Source organism: Equus quagga, chromosome 2, assembly GCF_021613505.1.
Source record: "Equus quagga isolate Etosha38 chromosome 2, UCLA_HA_Equagga_1.0, whole genome shotgun sequence".
NCBI classification, from domain to species: Eukaryota; Metazoa; Chordata; class Mammalia; order Perissodactyla; family Equidae; genus Equus; species Equus quagga.
In genome coordinates, this window is record NC_060268.1 from 136252350 (window position 1) to 136273509 (window position 21160).

The following is a 21160-nucleotide window of genomic DNA, read 5'->3' on the forward strand; positions in this document are numbered from 1 at the left end:
CCATTTCACTTTTTATTCTTGACTCATTTATTTCAGTGTGTATTTCAAGGTTTTTTTTAATTGAAGTCATAATAGTTTATAACATTGTGAAATTTCAACTGTACATTATTATTTGTCAGTCACCATAAATATGTGCCCCTTTACCCCTTATGCCCACCCCCCGCACCACTTCCCCTCTGGTAACCACTAATCTATTCTTTTTGTCCATGTATTTGTTTATCTTCCACATAAGAGTGAAATCATCCGGTGTTTGTCTTTCTCTGTCTGGCTTATTTCTCTTAACATCATACCATCAAGGTCCATCTGTATTCTTGCAAATGGGACGATTTTGTCTTTTTTAATGGCTGAATAGTATTCCACTGTATATATATACACTACGTCTTCTTTATCCATTCATCAGTCGATGGGCACTTGAATTGCTTCCACTTCTTGAGTATTGTGAATAATTCTGCAGTGAACATAGGACTGCATAGATCTCTTTGAATTGTTGATTTCAATTTCTTTGGATAAATACCCAGTAGTGGGATAGCTGGGTCGTATGCTAGTTCTATTTTTAATTTTTGAGAAATCTCCATACTGTTTTCCATAGTGCCTGCACCAGTTTGCATTCCTACCAGGAGTGTATGAGGGTTCCATTTTTTCCACATCCTCTCCAACATTTGTTGTGTTTCTTTTTGGTGAGGAAGAGTGACCCTGAGCTAACATCTGTTGCCAATCTTCCCCTTTTTCCTTGAGGAAGATTGTTGCTGAGATAACATCTGTGGCAATCTTACTTTATTTTGTATGTGGGACGCCACCAGAGCATGGCTTGATGAGTGGTGTGTAGGTCTGTGCCTGGGATCCAAACCTGCAAAACCTGGGCCGCCAAAGTGGAATGCATGAACTTAACTACTACACCACTGGGCCAGCCCCAACATTTATTGTTTTTTGTCTTGGTAATTATAGCCATTCTAACAGGTGTAAGGTGATATCTTAGTGTAGTTTTGATTTGCATTTCCCTAATGATTAGTGATGTTGAACATCTTTTCACGTGCCTATTGGCCATCTGTGTATCTTCTTTGGAAAATTGTCTGTTCATATCTTCTGCCCATCTTTTGATCACATTGTTTTTTTGTTGTTGAGTTGTGTGAGTTCTTTATATATTTTGGAGATTAACCCCTTGTCAGATATATGATTTGCAAATATTTTCTCCCAGTTGGTGCATCATCTTTTTGTTTTGTTCCTGGTTTCCTTTGCCTTGCAGAAGCTCTTTAGTCTGATGAAGAGTGTCTAGTTTTTCTTTTGTTTCCCTTGTCTGAGTAGACATGGTATTAGAAAAGATCCTTCTAAGACTGATGTCAAAGAGTGTACTTTCTGTATTTTCTTCTAGGAGTTCTATGGTTTCATATCTTACTTTCAAATCTTTAATCCATTTTGAGTTAAATTTTGTATTTGATGCAAGATAATGGTCTATTTCATTCTTTTGCATGTGGCTGTGAAGTTTTCCCAACACCACTTATGAAGAGACTCTCCTTTCTCCATTGTATGTTCTTAGCTCCTTTGTTGAAGATTAGCTGTCCGTGGATGTGTGGTTTTATTTTTGGGCTTTCAATTCTGCCCCATTAATCTGTGCACCTGCTTTTGTACCAGTACCATGCTGTTTTCATTACTGTAGGTTTGTAGTATATTTTGAAGTCAGAGATTGTGATGCCTCCAGCTTTGGTTTTTTCCCTCAGGACTGCTTTAGCTATTTGGGGTCTTTGGTTGCCCCATATAAATTTTAGGATTGTTTGTTCTATTTCTGTGAAGAATGTCGTTGGGATTCTGATTGGAATTTCATTGAATCTGTAGATTGCTTTAGGTAGTATGGACATTTTAACTACATTTATTCTTCTGATCCACGTGCATGGAATATGTTTCCATTTCTTTATGTTGTCATCGATTTCTTTCAATAATGCCTTATAGTTTTCCTTGTATAGGTCTCTCACCTCCTTGGTTAAATTTATTCCTAGATATTTTATTCTTTTTGTTGCAATTGTAAATGGGATTATATTCTTGAGTTCTCTTTCTGTTAGTTTGTTATTAGAGTATAGAAATGTAGCTGATTTTTGTATGTAGATTTTGTACCCTGCAACTTTCCTGTAATTGTTGATTATTTCTAATAACTTTCTGATGGACTCTTCAGAGTTTTCTACATATAAAATTTTGTCATCTGCAAACAACAAGAGTTTCACTTCTTCCTTGCCAGTTTGGATACCTTTTATCTCTTTTTCTTGACTAATGCTCTGGCCCAAACCTGCAGTGCTGTGTTGAATAAGAGTAGTGAGAGTGGGCACACTTGTCTTGTTCTTCTTCTCATAGGAATCGCTTTCAGTTTTTCCCACTGAGTATGATGTTGGCTGTGGGTTTGTCATATTTGGCCTTTATTATGTTGAGGTACTTTCCTTCTATATCCATTTTATTGAGAGTTTCTGTTATAAATGGATCTTTTCAAATGTTTTCTCTGTGTTCTATTGAGCTGATTGTGTGGTTTTTATTCCTCATTTTGTTAATGTGGTGTAACACATTGGTTGATTTGCAGATGTTGAATCATCCCTGCATCCCTGGTATAAATCCCACTTGATCATGGTGTATGATCCTTTTAATATGTTGTTGTATTTGGTTTGCCAATATTTTCTTGAGGATTTTTGCATCTGTGTTCATCAGTGGCATTGACCTGTAATTTTCCTTCTTTGTGTTGTCCTTGTCTGGCTTTGGTATCAGCGTGATGTTGGCCTCATCTCAGAATGTTAGGAAGTCTTTTGTCTTCCTCAATTTTTTGGAATAGTTTAAGAAGGATTCTTTGAATGTTTGGTAGAATTCTCTAGAGAAGCCATCTGGTCCTGGACTTCTGTTTTTTGGGAGGTTTTTGATTACTGTTTCAATCTATTAACTTGTGATTGATCTATTCAGATTCTCTTTCTTCTTGATTTAGTTTTGGGAGGTTGTGTGAGTCTAAGAATTTATCCATTTCTTCTAGATTGTTCAATTTGTTGGCATATAGTTTTTCACAGTATTCTCTTATAATCTTTTGTATTTCTGTGGTATCCATTGTAATTTCTCCTGTCATTTCTAATTTTATTTATTTGAGCCTTCTCTGTTTTTTTCTTAGTCTGGCTGAGGGTTTGTCAATTTTGTTTATCTTCTCAATGAACCAGCTCTTAGTTTCCTTGATCCTTTCCACTGTTTTTCTTATTTCAATTTCATTTATTTCTGCTATAATTTTTATTATTTCCCTTCTTCTGCTGACTTTGGGCTTGTTTGTTCTTTTTCTAGTTCATTTAGTCTAGGTGTAGTTAAGATTGCTTATTTGAGATTTTTCTTATTTGTTAATGTGGGCCTGTATGGCTATGAATTTTCCTCTTAGGACTGCTTTTGCTGCGTCCAAAATGAGTTGGTATGGTGTATTTTCATTTTCATTTGTCTCCAGATATTTTTTGATTTCTCCTTTAATTTCTTCAATAATCCATTGATTGTTCAGTAGCATGTTGTTTAGTCTCCACATATTTATCACTCTCCCAGCTTTTTTCTTATGGTTTATTTCTAGTTTCGTAGCATTATGGTCAGAAAAGATACTTGATATGATTTCAGTCAAGAAGATTGACTTGATTGATTGATTGAATTTATTGAGGCTTACTTTGTTTCCCAACATATGGTCTATCCTTGAGAATGTTCCATGTGTGTATGAGAAGAATGTGTATTCTGCTGTTTTTGGATAAAGTGTTCTGTATTTATCTATTAAGTCTATCTGGTTTAGTTTTTTGTTTAATTCCACTGTTTCCTTTTTGACTTTCTGTCTGAATGATCTATCCATTGATGTAAGTGGGTGCTCTTACATCAAGTCTTAAGGTCCCCTACTATTATTGTCTTCCTGTTAATATCTCCTTTTAGGTCTGTTAATAGTTGCTTTATATACTTTGGTGCTCCTGTGTTAGGTGCGTATATATTTGTAAGTGTTATGTCCTCTTGGTGGAGTGTCCCCTTTATCATTATATACCACCCCTCTTTGTCTTTCATTACCTTTTTTATCGTGAAGTCTACTTTGTCTGACATAAGTATGGCAACACCTGGTTTCTTTTGTTTGCTATTAACTTGGAGTATCCCTTCTCTCTGAGCCTGTGTTTGTCTTTAGAGCTGAGGTGTGTTTCTTGGAGGCAGCATATTGCTGGGTCTTGTTTCTAAGCCATCCAACCACTCTGTGTCTTTTGACTGGAGAATTAAATCCATTTACATTATAGTGATTATCGATATATGAGGGCTTAATGCTGCAATTTTATCACTTGTTTTCTTGTTGTTCTGTGTTTACCTTGTTTCTCGTCCTATGTATTTTGGAATGCCAGTTCAGTTTAGTGGTTCTGTATGATGATTTTCTCAGTTTTCTCTTTATCATTTGTGACTCTGTTCTGACTTTTTGTTTACTGGTTACCATGAGGTTTGTAAAAACGATCTCATAGATGTGATAGTTCATTTTCTGATAGCCTCTTAATTCCTTAGTCTAAGCAGTTTCCATCCCTTCCCTCTTCCCTGACCAAGTTATTGTTCTTAGAACTTATTACATTTTGTTTTGTGAGTTTATGGTTAAAATTAAGTGATTATAGTTATTCTTCATTTTTTTCCTTCTCTTTGTCTTTAATGTTGTAATTAAGTGTTTGCTAACGTGTTCTGATAGAGAGCTGCAATTTTCTGAATTTGTCTGGCTATTTGTCTCATTGCTTAAGGCTTTGTAAACCCTTCCTTTTTTTTTCAGGTATGAGTACCTTCTTTATCATGTCTTGTAGGAGAGCTTTTGTGGCAATGAACTCCCTCAGCTTTTGTTAATCTGGGAAAGTTTTTCTTCCTCTATCATATCTGAAGGATATTTTCACTGGATAGATTTTGTCTTTCAGAGTTTTGAATGTATCATTCCACTATCTCCTAGCCTGTTAGGTTTCTACTGAGAAATCCACTGAAAGCCTGATTGGGGTTCCTTTGTAGGTTATTATCTTCTGCCTTGCTGCCCTTAATATTTTTTCTTTGTCATTGACTTTTGCCAGTTTTGCTAATATATGCCTTGGAGAAGGTCTTTTTACACTGATGTAGTTGGGAGTTCTATTAGCTTCTTTTACTTGTTTGGGAAGCTCCTTCCCCAGGTTTGGGAAGTTCTCAGCTATTATTTCTTTGAACAAGTTCTCTGCTCCTTTCTCCTTCTCTTCTCCCTCCAGATTACCAATAATCCTTATGTTGCACTTCCTAATTGTCAGTTATTTCTCTGATAATTTCTTCATTTCTTTTTAGTCTTAGTTCTCTCTCCTCCATCTGAAGCATTTCTATATTTCTGTCCTCTAAATTTCTAATTCTGTTCTCCATCATATCAGCTCTGTTATTTAAGGACTGTAGATTTTTCTTTATCTCATTCATTGTTTTTTTCATCTCAAACATTTCTGGTTTTTTTTCGTAGTTTCAGTGTCTTTTGTGAAGAGTTCTTTCTGTTCATCAATTTTATTCCTGATTTCATTGAATTGTCTCTCTGAGTTTTCTTGTAACTTGTTGAGTTTTTTATGATAGTGATTTTGAATTCTCTGTCATTTAGATTGGAAATTTCTGTGCCTGCAGGATTGGCTATAGGTGTTTGTATTTTTCCTTCTGGTCTGGAGTATTAATATACCTCTTAATTCTATTTGATGGGGTGGATTTGTGCCTTTGCATTGTGGAAGTATCTGGTTGCAGATTCCCCCTGCTGCCACTGCGGGGGGGTGGGGGGCAGGCAGGAGCTGAGTTTTCTGAGCCTGCTGCAAGCCCTGACAGCTGTGCCAGTCTGAGCCTGGGCCACTCCTTGGGACTGCAACAGCACTGTGGCCTCTCCCATTGGATGGGAAAGGAATCATGTGGGGGCTCAGGGTTGCTGTCACCTGCTCCCACTGTCCCACTGAGATGCACTCCCACCTTTGGGGCTCCACCGGTACTATGGGTGTCTGCAGCAGCCAGGAAATCATTTCCCTGGGCATGCAGATCCACTGCCCACTCTTCCTAGGTCACACAAGCTGTTGTCCTTGGTAGGTGGGGCCTCCCCATGGGCTCTGATATGGGGCCACTTTCTGGGACTGCAGTGGCACTGTGGGCTTTCCACCAGATGGGATGGCGATCACACAGGGGCTCAGGGTTGCTGTTAGCTGTTTCCACAGTTGCACTGAGGCACACTCCCACCCTTGGGGCTGCAGTGGTTCTATGGGTGCTCCAGCTGGGAGAGCAGTTGCATGAGTGCACAGAGCTGCTGGGAGGCCAGAGAGTGCTCACCTATCTCCACCACCTCCCTGGGGGTAGGTCACCCACCTTCAGATGTCTAGCTGCGCAGATCTCTCAGGCATCCTATTGTGCTGTGTGGGTATCCTCTGTTGATCAGTGAATGTCCATTTAGTTGTAGTTCAAAGGGGGAGAGATAAAGGGAACAGCTCATTCTGCCATGTTGCTGGCATCACCTCCATTTCACTTTTTATCTGGAATTCCAAGGGCCTAGACGTAAGGTCAGCCACAAGCCAATTGGCCTTGAAAGAGAAATTTGTCTTTGGTTGCCCTCACATGGATTCCTTGTTTCACTTCCCTTTTAAGGCTTGTTGGCTATGAAGCTCTCTTCTGCTGGCCTAGACCAATCTACAGTTTATCCTCTCCAGGCCTAAGGAGACAATTATAAATTAAAAAGAAAAAAATTGCCATGGGTTAATAAGTTTATCCAAGAAAGATATGTCAGGCATAAAGAAGTAGATACTCAATGTTGGAATGGGAAAAATGAATAAATGTTGCCTCAGTCTTTTGCCCACAATAAGCCCTACAACTTTAACATAAGGATTTCAAGGTAGTTAAGTCTGGAGGGGTAATTGAGGTAAATATTTCTGGCTTTTTTTTGCATCTCCAGAATCAAATTGTGGAGACATATGGTTCCCACTGGGTAAGGAGTCTAAGTGGGATGATTGATTGTAGAACATAGGGGAATCCAGAACCTTAATGAAGAGGCTAGAGTAAGTTTACTTACATCGTAGGGTAGAAGAGATGGAAGGGATCAAGCTTATTCTTAGGAGATTTGAGATTCTGGAAATTTATGGCAACCTGCTGAAATGGCCAGCCATATTTAATCGGAAGTAGCATTATAAATTGAAGGGACCGAGGAATTATGGGGCCAGATATTAATTACCATGGCTATTAGCCTGGCATTGAAGTATCTGAATATGGAAGGGGCTACTAATGTAGAGGAAGAAACCAGCCCAAATGGAAGTCACTGAGTTGTATACATCCAGGTCACGGAATGGAAGAGGATTATATTGCCTTTTATAGGGGAGGAGAAATTGATGGGTTTAGTAGTAAGGGTCAAAAGGGTATTGCTAATCCGTCCTCCCCACCCTGCTTCCCCCTTTCTAACTCTGTGAATTAGAGGGTAAGAAAAGGAAATGTTTTCTGAAGATGGAGAAAATTCTAGTCACATTGTTCTTTCATGAGAAAAGTTGCCACAGACACACTGTCTATGCCATTTCACTTGGTAGCCAGTAAAACCTAATATATCTGAAAGAAGCCAACATTCACAAGTTCTCTGATACCATACTGTGTTCCTTTTATGAGTGCTTAGAAAAAGAGGCTAATGGCATCTTTTAAATGGAGCGAATGTTCTGAAGTACAACTCTATTCTGAAGACTCCATTGTGAGTCCTTTTTGAGTGTACAGAATACAGTCAAAGCATTTTGGGTGTCAATTGACCCTACAGGGCATCCTAGAGATGTGTTCTACCTGGATGGCTGCTTTGAAGTTTGTTTTGACTTTACTAAAAATTGCTAGGACATTTTTAGATTTGTGTGTGGTATCATCCTTCTCATTGATTGAAGAACTAGGGGAGGAGAAGATGCTCACAGTGAGGTGGGATTCAGTCTTGTGCTATGCTATGTCCTGACCGAGGTTCTACCATAAAGGAACAAAACCCTTAGGAATTCCATTGGAATTTTCAGGAAGGTCTATGTGATAAGAAAGAAATGTAATAAATTATTAGCATGTGACTAATGCATAATAATGACATACTATCAATAACAAGAAGTTAAATCTTGGGTTTGTAGTCACAGTTCTTATTCTCAAAGGGGACATCTATTTTCATTTAGCTGCCCATGAAAGAGATCATTTATCCACCTAAAGTCAATTTGAAAAATTCATCTTTTCTTCATGTGATACTGTTACCTCTTATTTGTTGAATTACACTAGTCAAAATAGCTCAACATAGCCACAACATTAAAGATATCGTCCTCTTTAAAGTCCATGAGGAACCCTTTAATACTTTAATTTTGTTAAAAATAGACCAATTTGCACATTTGCAATGTCCCTTTTTGAGCCTATAGCCACATGTCTGTGTGTCTCTCCATGTAAAGGATTTGATTGTCTTTTTCTTACCATCCACAGCTTAGCATATAGATATCTTAGCATCAAGCCATATCAGACCTCAAGATGGTACTAACTGTTTGAGATGTGTTTCTCCCTCCAAATGGTTTTAATTTTGAGAAAATGGTCTAGCAAGAGGCTTCTGTAGGCCTTTGATACTCCTGAGTTGGCTGAATGGTGTTGTTTCTGTAGGAATAGGCAGCTGTATTTTTCTATCGAAATGCAAACGCAGTCTGTAGGGTTGGCCCTTAGTTCAGAATTGATTGAAGATTTTTATTATTATTTTTTCAACCGTCTGGGATTTTTTCCTTGTGATTGAGAGTCAGTTCAACCTGGCTTTAATAATAACAACAGGATTTTATTGATTTACACAGTTGAAACTTTAGGATCGGGATAGGCTCCAGGCATGGCTAGATCCAGGGATTAAAGACTTGTCATGTAGATGCTATCTCTTTTCATCTCTTGACTCTGCTTTCCTATATTGATTTTATCTTTCAGTCAACCACTCTCTAGGGCCACATTATTTTTACAGTGAGTAATTCCAGTGTATATTAGTTTTCTATTACTGTGTAACAGATTACCAAAAGCTTAGCAGCTTCAAACACCCATTTGTTAGCTCACAGTTACATAGGTCATAAATTTGGGTGGACTCAATTGGATTCTCTACTCAGGGTCTCACAAAACTGAACTCAAGGCATTAGCCATGATGGACTGTTATGTGGACGTTCTGGAGAAGAGTCTACGTGCAATCTCATTCGAGTTGTTGCCTGAATTTAGTTCTTTGTGGTTATGGGATTGTGGTCCCTATTTCCTTCCAGGTCATCAGCTGAGGGCAGCTCTGTTTCTAGAGGCTGCCTGCATTCCTCTCCATGTGGACCTCTTCATCTTTGAGCCAACAATACCAAATCTTTCTGTGCTCTGAATCTCTCTGATGTTGTCTTGTGCTACCAGCTGGAGGAAACTCTCTGCTTTCAAAGGGCTCATCTGATTGGGTCAGGCCCACCTAAATAATCTCTGTATCTTTGGTCAACTGAGTTAAGACTTTAATTATATAAGCAAAATCCATTCATAGCAGCACCTATGTGTTTGTGTTTGATTGAATAACCAGGGTAAAAGAATCTTGGAGGCCATCTTTAGGGTTCTGCCTACCACACAGTGGAAAAAGAGTCCTTCTTTCTAGTTCTAAAAAGTTCCATACTTGATTCTCATTTATCTGGCTTGGGACATGTAACCCATTCTTGAGCCCGTCACCATGACTTTGGGGTTTGGAATAAGCTGATTGGCTAGACGTAGACCATATTTCCCACTTTGGATCTGGGAGTGTTATTATCAGAAGATGGGTAAATGGATGCTAGGCTGCATAATATTGGTCTCTGGAAGCATAATTTTCCAAGGTGCTTTTCCTGTGTGCTGGAACACTGCAGGCTACTATTTGGCATTTTTCTGGTACGGTTTTCTGAGTTGAGGTAAAGTGACCTTGCTTTCCTACCAGTGTTTCTTCCTCAGCTGGAATGTGTCCTATGATTCATTTAATTTTAGCCAACTTTTCTTGTTGGTGTCAGCGAGGACATCCTTTGGCTAATGTGGTCGTGGTATAAACCCAGGTTCTTATTCCCAGTTGAATGAACTGATTGTTCTTAAAATTTTTATTTTGTGATGAAATGATGGGGAGGTTTTTTATCATTATTATTTGTTTATTTTGCCACATGCTTTCACTTGGCAAAATATAAAGCAGACAGCTTTCATAGTATAATCTGCTCCCTCCCACCTTTGCCAACGTTTAAAAAATATTTCTGCTGATCCTAAGACCAAAACCTTTCCTGAAGGTTGTGACTTTTTAGATATTTTTTCTAAGGAGTAATTCTTTCAACAGTGTTTATTGGGAAGCAAATATGTTCACAGCTCTGGGTTTGGTACTGGGGTGGGGTATGGGGGCTGCAGTAGAAAAACAAACTTCGTCATCCCTACTTTTCAGGGATTTATAGTGGCGCACATCGGCTCAATATCCTAGAGTCTGGACTTGCTGGTGTTGGTATCTTTTATTCTTTTTAGGACATTGTTGGCCTTCTTAGGGCTATACAGCTCGGATTTTAAGGCAGGGAAATACTTAATTTTCTTGTTTTCTAACAAAATATTAGTATTTGAGGAAATGGTAATGCTTTCCAATGTGACCACTGTCTTTAAAGACATAGGTAGATAATTTATTTCATATGGCATGTAATTTTATGATTTCCAGTGGAATGGTTACTGATTTTTAATATTCATTGAATTTTAGAAATTGAAGGGGGTAAGGTAGTCTCATCAGAAAAAATAAAGGGCCTACAGGCCAGTGTGGTTGGATGGTTTGCCCACAGACACATAATGAGCCAATGGTAGATTTGGGATTCAAAGCCCTAATGGGCCTTCTACTGTGCCCACATCCTACTGAGTTTAGTTTTTAAGCAGAGTATTTTTCAGGGCTAAAAGAAATTGGAACGTAAGTAGCCACAAAGAAATAGCCAGATGGGCTACAACAACAGACTAGATTTGTGGACCTCAGCCTGTGGGATATAATTGATGATCTGGAAAAAATGACTTGTTAGGGGGTTTAATCCATCTTAATACCTGTGCTTTTGGCTAGGGTAAGTACTACAAACTCCAAAGAGAACCTATTGAAGTCCATTCCATAAGCTGAAAATAAGACACATTCTATTTTTAGAAAATCAACGTCTTATCTAGAAAAGCTCAGAGTCCTGAATTAAAATGAATTTATAAACTGCATTATTCCCTCTCAAACGTCTTGTTTTTATTTTTTTATTTAATAAAGTGAACATAATGAGGATATCACAATGAGATAAAACTAAGTACAGGACTCTCCCTTCCCAGATTGAAATCATCTGGCTGGAAGGAAATTTGGTTTGGGTCATTGTGTGTTGTGGCAAAATTGTCCTTGTTTAAAAAGAAGTGCTACTAGCATCAGAATAGAACCTGAATCCTCTTGTCAGCAGAGGGCTACTTGAAATGAACAGCTTGTTCTCTTACACTGAATTTCTTCTTTGAGTAGTGTGGGGTGGTGAGAGCTGACCATCCCCAGCAGAGAAAGCTAGGATGGGCTGAGCTGAGGTGTGTCATCCTTCAGTTAGACTTGGCTGCAAGGCATGCTGGGACATATGCAACACAGGCCCCACAGGGATTAGCCAAAAACCCAGTGTCCCTAGGGGTGGGGTGCATTTGGTATTTTCTTGTAGCTATCGCCTTGGAAGAAGTCCCACTTCTTTCGGCAAGAACATCCAGACTCCAGCAGCAGCAGTTCAGGAAGCAACACTGTCTTGCTTCTGAGCACTTCATACTTTCTACTTCCTAGTGTGGGGGCCCCCAACTCTCAAAGAGAGGCAGGACAGGAGGCTAATGAGGGTGTTAGAGGGCTAGGGGTTGGGGAAAAGCTGTTGTTCCTGGGGCGGGTGGAGGTAAGCAGGTGCCCAAGGTAGCATTTAGAGTAGGTCAAGGCCCTAGAGAATAGGGCACTATTTCTCAAAGTGTGAACTTTGGACCTCTAGCATCTAAATGACTCTGCCCCAGACCACAGAATCTGAGTCTCTGGGGTGGTCCCTGCCTGGGAGTGCACATCTTTAGCAAACTCCCCAGTGATTAGAAAGCATTGTAAAGTTTCTGAACCAGGGCAGCAGCGGGGCTTGAAATTGGATCCTCAGAAGGGCCTCCCAAGTGCCACCTGGAGGGTCCAGAAAAACAAAACCAAGATACAATGGCCGTCTTCTTATTGGTTGGCTCCTGTTCTCCTCATTGTGCTGGGTACAGCAGTGAACAATGGAGGCATAGTTCCAGCCCTTCTGGAGCTGGAGAGAGAGCCAAAAAACAAGTAGACAAATAGATAAAATTATATATTATAGTGAGTGTTAGGAAGGAAATAAGATGGTAACAGAGAAATTGGGGGGCCCTGTGTAGATAAGGTAATCAGAACTGGCTCAGGAATTTGATGGAAATTTGTGAGGCAACTACAGCTGAATCTGGCCTGGGGAGGTGGGGGCTGGGAGCAGATGGAAAGGAAGGGTATTGTGTGTGTAGGTGTGGGCGTGGGTGTGGGCATGGGTATGGGTATGGGTGTGGCGGGGGAAGTACACACAGGAAACTCAGGGAAGAAGAGTGGCAAGGAGAAATGGGGATGTTCAGGGACCCAGTTGTATCCCCCATTTTGAGCAGATTTCCAATTTGATTTTGCTTCATATCACCATAGAGAATCTATGTACTGTTCTTGGGTAGATAAAGAGATGGGGGAGTGCCGCGAAACCTCTTCATAGAAATTAAAAATAAGCTGTCCCTCCTCTGCAACTGGTGGATTGCAGACAAAGGCCCCCTAAAATAGTATTTAGCCACCCAGCCTGTGTGGGTGTTCTCCATTCCAACCCAACTAAAGTGGGACCTGGTAATTGTAGAGGAGAGAAAATGAGTAGAGTATTTTCTAAAACAAGCAGCCTGTTTTCCATTATGTAAAAGAGAAAAATTAGCTTTTAGAAAACCACACCTAGGTTTTGTGGACTTCTCTCTGGCTTCTCCCATAATCAGATGGGAGAGCTGAGGAGGCAGAGGGAGTCTTGTTCATTGTTCTTTGGGGGATCCATCAGCCTTTGCTCAATTTTTCTGCCGATCCTAGAGACACTTTCAGGGAGACTTTGCATGTGAACCTGGGAAAGCACTAGCTGGCTGGCCTGGGGGATGGGCTGTGGGCAGCCTTGCAGGGAGCAGGAGTCTTAGTAAGAGGAGTGCTGGAGAGAGGTAGCACTGGGACCAGAGGGAGTTACTGCTCTTTGTCTGGGGTGGGGGGAGGGGGATGGGGCGGCCATGAGGGGAGGGTGGGGTGGAGGAAGCATGTTCTTGCAGTAAAGGTCACTAAGTCAGGCATGATCAGAGAGTGAAACAGCTGCTTACTCTCTCCCTCTCCAGGCTCGCGGTTTCTTTCCTCCATAGCCCTGTGACAGTAATTACTGTCGTTATTGTTTGATTGGTTTGCTTGTTTATTAGCTCTCTCCCCACTAGACTGGAAGCGCCCTGAGGAAGGGGCTGACATCAGTCTCACATGCCAGAGCCTCGTGTGAAAGCTGCCAGAGCCTGCGACGTGCATGTGTGGGATGACGTGTGTGTGGGGGCCTGACTCTTACGTGTGTGGTATAAGCTGTCCAGGGACCTTTCATGGGTGGACTCTGTGGGGCTCAGCCCTGACTGAGGGACAGGCTGGATGTCTCCCATTGCCCACTGGAAGGACATGTACGTGACAGTGGCACAGATTGCTCATGGGTTAATCATCAGGAGAGGCATCCTTTTATGAACCCATCCCACTTGGGGTGTCTGAGTCCCCACCCTCTGTTCCTGCGCTGAGGAATGGCAGGTTGTCCTCAGGTAGGGGGTCATTTTGAGGTGGGGAAGGGCTATAGTTGCCAACAGCTGACCTGCAGAGTTTCTTCCATTCCGCCTTCTTGTCTTCCATTTATAGCAATTTATGTCTTCCCTTCTGCTTGGAGGTCTTCTTGCCCTTTGAGACCTTCATCTTCTCTCTTCTGTCCCATTCCCACTTCTTTTCTTCCCCATTCCTTTCAGCTTACTCCTATCTAGTATCTCAGAGAGGAATAAACCAGCCATGCAAACGGATCTCCTTTGATGCTCAATCTTGTTTCTGCTTCAGTATGAGTACAAGTGAGGGAGGAGGCGGGAGGGGAAGACAGATGAGAAGAACCCCCTTACTACTTCTGGCTGTAATTGGGTCTCAGCATTATACCTCACACTCTGTGGGTGTTCAGCCTCTGAATGTGAGCTAATATACTCCTATGCAGTGAATTGTTTGGTATTTATTTGTGTTGCATGAAGATTTTGGTTCAGTTCCACAAACACTAAGTCCCCACTCAGTGCCAGATTCTGTGCACCATCTTCAGTATACAGGCATGGTTGCTTTTCTCTCCTTTAAAGTTGGAAAGAACTTAGAAGTGAAGACTCAGGTCCTCACTAGGCAGATGCAGAGAGTGGGGTCCTGGGAAGTAAAGTGAGGAGTCAAGGCCTTAGAGTGGGTGTCGAGTTTGGCCTCGCACACAACCACAGCTCTGCCCAGAGGCCTCTGGGGTTTGGAGATGTTCCTAATAACCACAACATCCAGTCCTTGAGTGCTGGCCACATGCTAGCGCTGTGCAAAGTGTTTTCCACACCTTCCCTCATTTAATTCTTAGAGCAGGTGCCATTGTCACTGTTGTTATTGCCTATTTTTATGGATGAAGAAATTAAGGCTGAGAATGGCCAAGATGCTTGCCCAAAGTCAGATGCATAGTATGTAGCAGAGCTGGCATGCCCTCTGTTTCTGTGTGAAGGCCGTGTCCTCTTCTGGTTTGTAGAATATACAAGAGCACAAGGAGTTTATGAGAGGTGGCTAGTTCCATGTCTTCCCTCTAAATCTAGAGAAGGACTGACTTTCTTTCTTCTTTTTTTACTTTATTTTTATTTTTTAAAATTGTATACTCACATAAAATTTACCATTTTAACTACTTATTTTTTGAGGAAGATTAGCCCAGAGCTAACGTTCACTGCCAATCCTCCTCTTTTTGCTGAGGAAGATTGGCCCTCTGCTAACATCTGTGCCCATTTTCCTCTCTTTCATATGTGGGATGTCTGCCACAGCATGGCTTGATAAGCTGGGCATGGGTCCGTGCCTGGGATCTGAACCTGCGAACCCTGGGCACATGAACTTAACTTCTACACCACAGGGCGGGCTCCCTTTTAATCATTTCTAAGTATGTAGCTCAGTGCCATTAAGTACATTCACATTGTTGTGCAACCATCACCACCATCCATTTCCAGAACTTTATTCATCCTCCCAATCTGAAAGTCTGTACGCATTAAACGCTAACTCCCTTCGCCTTCCCACAACTCCCTGGCAGCCACCATTCCACCTTCCGTCTCCATGAATTTTACTACTCTAGATATTTTCCTTTTGTGACCGGCTTTTTTCACTTAGCGTAATGTCCTCAAGGTTCCTCCAGGTTGTAACATGTGTCAGAATTTTCTTCCTTTTTAAGGCTAAATAATATTCCATTGTATGTATGTATGTATGTATGTATGTATCACATTTTGTTTATGAATTCATCTGTTGATGGACACTTGGGTTGCTTCCACCTTGTGTTAGTCTGTTAATACTCTGTTAGGGCTGCCATAAAAAAAGGATACCTCAGACTGGGTGGCTGAAACAACAAACATTTATTTTCTCACCATTCTGGAGGCTGGAAGTCCAATCAAGGTGTTGGCAGAGTTGGTTTTTCCTGAAGCGTCTCCTTGGCTTGCAGATGGCGGCCTTCTCGCTGTGTCCTCACATGGCCTTTCCTCAGTGTGTGCCTCCCTGGTGTCTCTCTCTCCTTTTGTAAGAACACGAGTCTTATTGGATTAGAGCCCCACCCTTACAACCTCATTTTACCTTAGTTGCCTCTTTAAAGGCCCTGTCTCCAAATACAGTCACATTGGTGGTTAGGGCGTCAACATAGGAATTTGGGGGAGACACAGTTCAGTCCATAATATACCTCTTGGCTATTGCGAATAAGGTTGTTATAAACATGGGCATACAAATGTCGAGCCCCTGCTTTCAATTCTTGTGAGGTATATATCCAGCAGTGGAATTGCTGGATCATATGGTAGTTCTATTTTTAATCTTTTGAAGAACTGCCATACTGTTTTCTTTAGCAGCTGCATCATTTTACATTCTCATGGCATTATTTCCCAATTTTCAGAATAGCTTTGCTCTTTTTGAGAAGTCACTCTGATTTTCAAGGGCCTCCAGTAGGAAGCTTGCCTGGATTCATTCATTTTTGCTTCCCAGATGCTTGGTTACTAAATCTTTCCAGAAACTTGATGCTCTTGCTCTTTCTGTACCTCCTGTCAGTAACCTCTGGCTCTTGCTTCCACATTCAGCTGCTGGTAAATCATGCCAGAAAGGAGGGGGAAACTGTAAATAATGTCCTTGTCTCAGGTGGATGCTTCATCTGAGCTGTGGGTTCTCAGGCAGCAGCCCCTGCAGACCTCGCCCCATCTCTGAGCATGGCAGAGGAGGGACCCTGAGCCCACTTAGGCACCCGCTGCTTTCAAACTGAGAGACAACAGATTTAAGATGTTTGTCAGTGGGCAGCTTTTCAAACGTGGCCGTAGGTTCGTGTTTACTTACATCAACAGAATGGATGAGGGTATTTGTGTGGGAGTGGGTATGTGTGACGGAAGGGTTGGGTATGAGGAGATGTTGGGGGTGGGTGTTTGTGAGGTAGGGTGTGAGGGTGTGTGTGTGGGGTAGCGGGGTATGTGTGTGAGGAGTAGGATGTGAGAATGGGAGTTGGGTATGAGGTTGTATGTGGAGGGGTGTGAGGTAAGGTGTTTGTGTGTGGAGTAGGGGATAAAAGGGATGAGTGTGAGGGGTAGGAATGAGAGTGTATGTGGGTGAAGGTGAGAGTGTTTGAGGCTTAAAGGGTCTGTGTAGAGTAGTGTGAAGGTATGGGGGTTGGTCATGAGGGTGTGGAAGACGGGGTGAAGGTATGTATAGGGGAGGGAGGGAGTATGTGTGGGATAGGAGTGGGGGTGTGTATGGAGTAGGGTGTGGCGGTTGGATATGAGGGTGTATGGGAATAGGATATGAAGAGGGTGGGGTGTGAGTAGGAGTGTGTGTGTGTGTGTGTGTGTGTGTGGGCGGGCCTTAGTAGGGAAAGGACCAATGGCTCCACTCCAGGTAACCACCCCTGCCAGGTGGGTGGAGGAGCTGCTGAGGCCTGCAGAGCTTTCCCATTGTGGGGGAGCAGAGGACCGGCACCCGGCCAGGGACTCAGGCGTGACTCACTTTCACCTGGTCGGGGGAATTAATTTGCTGGGCATCTGCATCAAGGCAGGATACATGCGTCAGTCTGTATGACTTTGTTTTTATTAAGAACCATGGGAGAAATTTAAAATGAGAAATGAAGGGGGTGAGGGGGGAAGTTGTGCTGGGAGCTATGGAAGATAAATTGCTTCTCCCTCAGTGGCTGGGTCACACTGAGTGACCAAGGTCATCTCCCTCTCTCCCTCTAATCTGTTCTTGACAAAAGGCAGCTATAGCCATCCCATGTGAGAGAAGTAACTTCAGAAGGCACACGCACACCCACCCACATGCAGATGGAGATAAGGGAGCCCTGAAGCGCCTCCCAGATGCCGCCGGCCTCTGCAGCAGTAACTCTTTGTTCACTGCAGTCTGCTGCAGTGGAGGGACGCCGGCTTTCATGAATGGTAGCCTGGGAGGGGCCTAATGTCATCCACTCCTGATGTCAGCACAATGAATGAAACCCTCGCAAAGCGTAAAGCCTCAAGCACCCGGGAAGTAGATACCTTCTCAGATTGGTTCTCCTGGTGCAGCGTCTCTTGCTGACAAAATCACCAGTCCCATGTGTCACCGATAATCCATATACGTTAGGATTTAAATGAAGCAGAAACTGAGGCTGCATGTGGAGTAATGTGTGTCTGATTCTGGCACAACCAGCTCTGCCTGAAGCAGCTGTGGCCGCGACCCTCTTCCTGCCAGGCGCTGGAGAAAGGTGCTTTTGAGAGCTGCGGACCCACCGTTGTGTGTTAGGCATCTACTTAGCTAGCCTGATGTTCTGCTTTTGCTGGCAGAATTCCTTGCTAAAGCTCCAAGCCCTCGAAACTGATCTGTGCTCTGCATTTTTGACAAACCAGGAAGAAGCTGCTCAGGTGCATGGAGTCAAGGACCCAGCCCCTGCGTCCACCCAAAGTGTGCCTGCTGAAGGGGCAGATGCTCCAGGTAAGAGGCTGGGGCTGGGGGAGGTCCTCGTTCGTACTCTCAAGATAGTTCAGCCTATTGCTGCTTCTTCCTAAACCTAGCCCCATGTGGGAAATGGTGCCTGGTGCAACCTGAAAGCTGAAGAGGTGCTTGAGTTACACGGGGGAGCTGAGAGGGAGCTGAGAGGGAGCAGGAGGAATTAAGGTGTGCTGTAACATAGAGCCTTCTCTCTAGCTGGGGGCCAAGAGTCAGACTGACATAAACGGGTGTCAGGGGAAAACCACCCATTGCAACTCCTAGTCTTCATTTTCCTATTTGGTCTCCTATGACAAACAAGTGATGTGCGTATTTTATATCACTGGACCTAAGTAAGCTGTGTTGTTTGGAAACTTATGATGGTTTTGAGGGATTGAGGGATGGGGGAGTTCAACATTGCTACTTCCTTTCTTCTCTTAACTGCTTGTAAGATGATCCATCAGCACAGGGGAAGTGGAGGTGATTGGTGTAGCTCATTCTGATCCTATATTTCATTTTTTTTAGCATTAATTTCTGTGTTAAAGTCTCAAAATTGGGTCTCATTAGTCTGTTAGTCTCTCTAGTTTTAATCCTGGGGATGGTAGATTGGCTAGCAAGCAGAAGGCAAACTAATACTCTCAGGAAGACTTAGATAGAAAAGAAACACTAATTTCCGTGAGTAGAAATGAGAGCACAGCTTATCTTTTCTAACACAGATGGGTCAGAGGTTTGCAGACTGGTTTCTGGGTGGATGGCAGAAATAGGCTTAGGTGAGCTTGCTTTATGAGATGTCCTTTATCTCTAGGCATTGAAGGAAAGGATTTACAAAGGTAATCTATTTCAGTACCATTAGCAGTAGTACATTTAAAACATTAGTGTTTAAAACAGACCCACGTGATCTAAGCAAGTAAGACAGTCATCTCCAGTGTTTGACTATATATTAATAATAGTGGCTAATAACAGCTACTAATAGTAGCTACTATTATTGTTGAAGACTTTCTATGATCCAGGCACTATTCTAAGCACTTTATATGTATTATATTAAATCCTTCAACCAACCTCTGAAATAATACTATTCATAGTAAGGACACTGAGGCCTAGTGTGACCCTGCTGGTAAGTGGTAAATTATTTCTCCATGGATGCAGGTGTCCAGTTGGCTGTCCTTGTTGCCTGGCGAGCTCCCCTTCTCTGTTGGCCATTATGTTTGAATGAGATGCATATGAAATTGGGCAGGAGCCAATGTCAAGCCAATTAGGGGCTTAAGTCAGATTATTAGACAATGCCCTTCTTCTTCCACCAACTCTATGTCCTACCCCGTGCAAACAAACATAAAAATCCTCAAGCCAAATTACAAATTGATTTGAGTTATCGATGTTTTGCATAGCTTTGCAAGTATCTGGCAAAGAGTATTCAATAAAATATTTGTTGCATGTTGAATATGGATATATATTTTTCTTTTTTTCTTTAAATCATGACTTTTATGTGTGTGTGTGTGTGTGTGTGTGTGTCTTATTTTCTCCAAAGGTCAATAATAGTTTCATAGTTTCTCATTCTAGACGGACAGGATTTTGAACAAGCTTATTAACACTCCTTGTAAAATAGAAATACCTTGTTTATGTATGGATTGCCCCCACAAAGGAACCATCAATACATTCCATGTTCAGTGTGAAATGGCAGAAATGGGCAAAGGACACTTGTGGGTTAGACGCTGGATTTTCCAAAATGTAAGTGAATCTGAGATGTTCCAGAGTCTGTCAGACAGTTTACGAAAAAGAGAGGTTTTCACTCTGTGGGTACACGTGTGTATGTATTAGGCAAGAACAGCTCTTTCAAGTTTGCAAAGGTAAAACCATCCTGATGTTTTTTGCCTTTGCAGAGCTTATGAATAAGGAGCCTCATTTAGCTAAAATGACTGCATAAGAGTTATTATGGGGAAAGTGAAGAAGTCCCAGCCCCTATATTGGACCTTGTAATGCTTTATTTGACACATATTTCTTTCTAATTTTCCAATAAAACCCATTGGCACAATCTAGAATCTACCCACTAGATGGTTTCAGGGACCTCAGGAGTCTTCATTTGGCAGGGATATTGCTAAAGTGACAAGCATTTGGAAGAGGCCTTCACAATTTAAGTTATGGGGTGGTTTGGTTTGATTGGCTTCCAAGATACACTCTTATAGGAAGGCCATACATTTTCTAATCCATGTGTCACTTAGAAGGAAGAAATTTATGCTCATATAAAATCAGCAGTTCTTAACACAGGGCCTCTGAATGGAATTGTAGAATGATCTTTGAACACCTTGAAACTGTAGTTTTTTGTGTGTAAATTCCTGATGAGAGTGTGATTGCATAAGATGAGCACAGATGGTCATAAGTCTATAGAAGATTACTGCAACTTAAAAATTTTTCCTCTTTTTTGAAGTCTAGCATCTAGCCCTGGGCCTTACATGTATATAAATATTCAGTTAGTAATTGTTGATGTCAATAATTGGTATAACAAAAACAAAATCCAACAAGTGATTTTTACAGGAATATCTGGATATGATATGCTACCAGTTACCCATTAAAAGCAAACATTCATAAATATAAATTGGTGTTATTTAAATAGGTTTCAAACTTTAGACTTGATTAGGGCATGGCTTCAGTTGTTTAACTTTGCAGTGGGCATCTGCAATGACGGTCTAAGCAAAGTGTTATAGTCTCTCTTTCTTGAGATCAAAACACTACGTTTTAACTTGAGTTTATGGGTTTCAAAGATCAGTCCCATCTAGTGAAATACCTGAAATGCTCCCTTATTCTAAAAATCCAGTTATATACTGCACTTGCAGCAAGAACATATTTCATGGCACCCCTGGAGGGGCACTGTGTTTTGGATAGTGTTCCTGAACCTTCTTGCACATTATAATTACCAGGAAGCTTTTCAAACATGAGGATTCTGAGTCCTCATCTCTAGTCAGTCTG

At 41.7% G+C, this 21160-nt stretch overlaps 1 protein-coding gene across 6 annotated transcripts in view; it reads left to right on the forward strand.

Moving 5' to 3' along the window:
* The window catches only part of FAM13C (family with sequence similarity 13 member C), a 116611-nt gene that overhangs the window by 61929 nt on the left and 33522 nt on the right, over positions 1-21160 (forward strand). For all 6 annotated transcript variants that reach the window (XM_046654177.1, XM_046654174.1, XM_046654175.1 and 3 more), the window contains one exon: positions 18121-18205. In XM_046654177.1, the coding sequence (XP_046510133.1) occupies positions 18121-18205 (85 nt within the window). The remainder of the gene's footprint in view (positions 1-18120; positions 18206-21160) is intronic.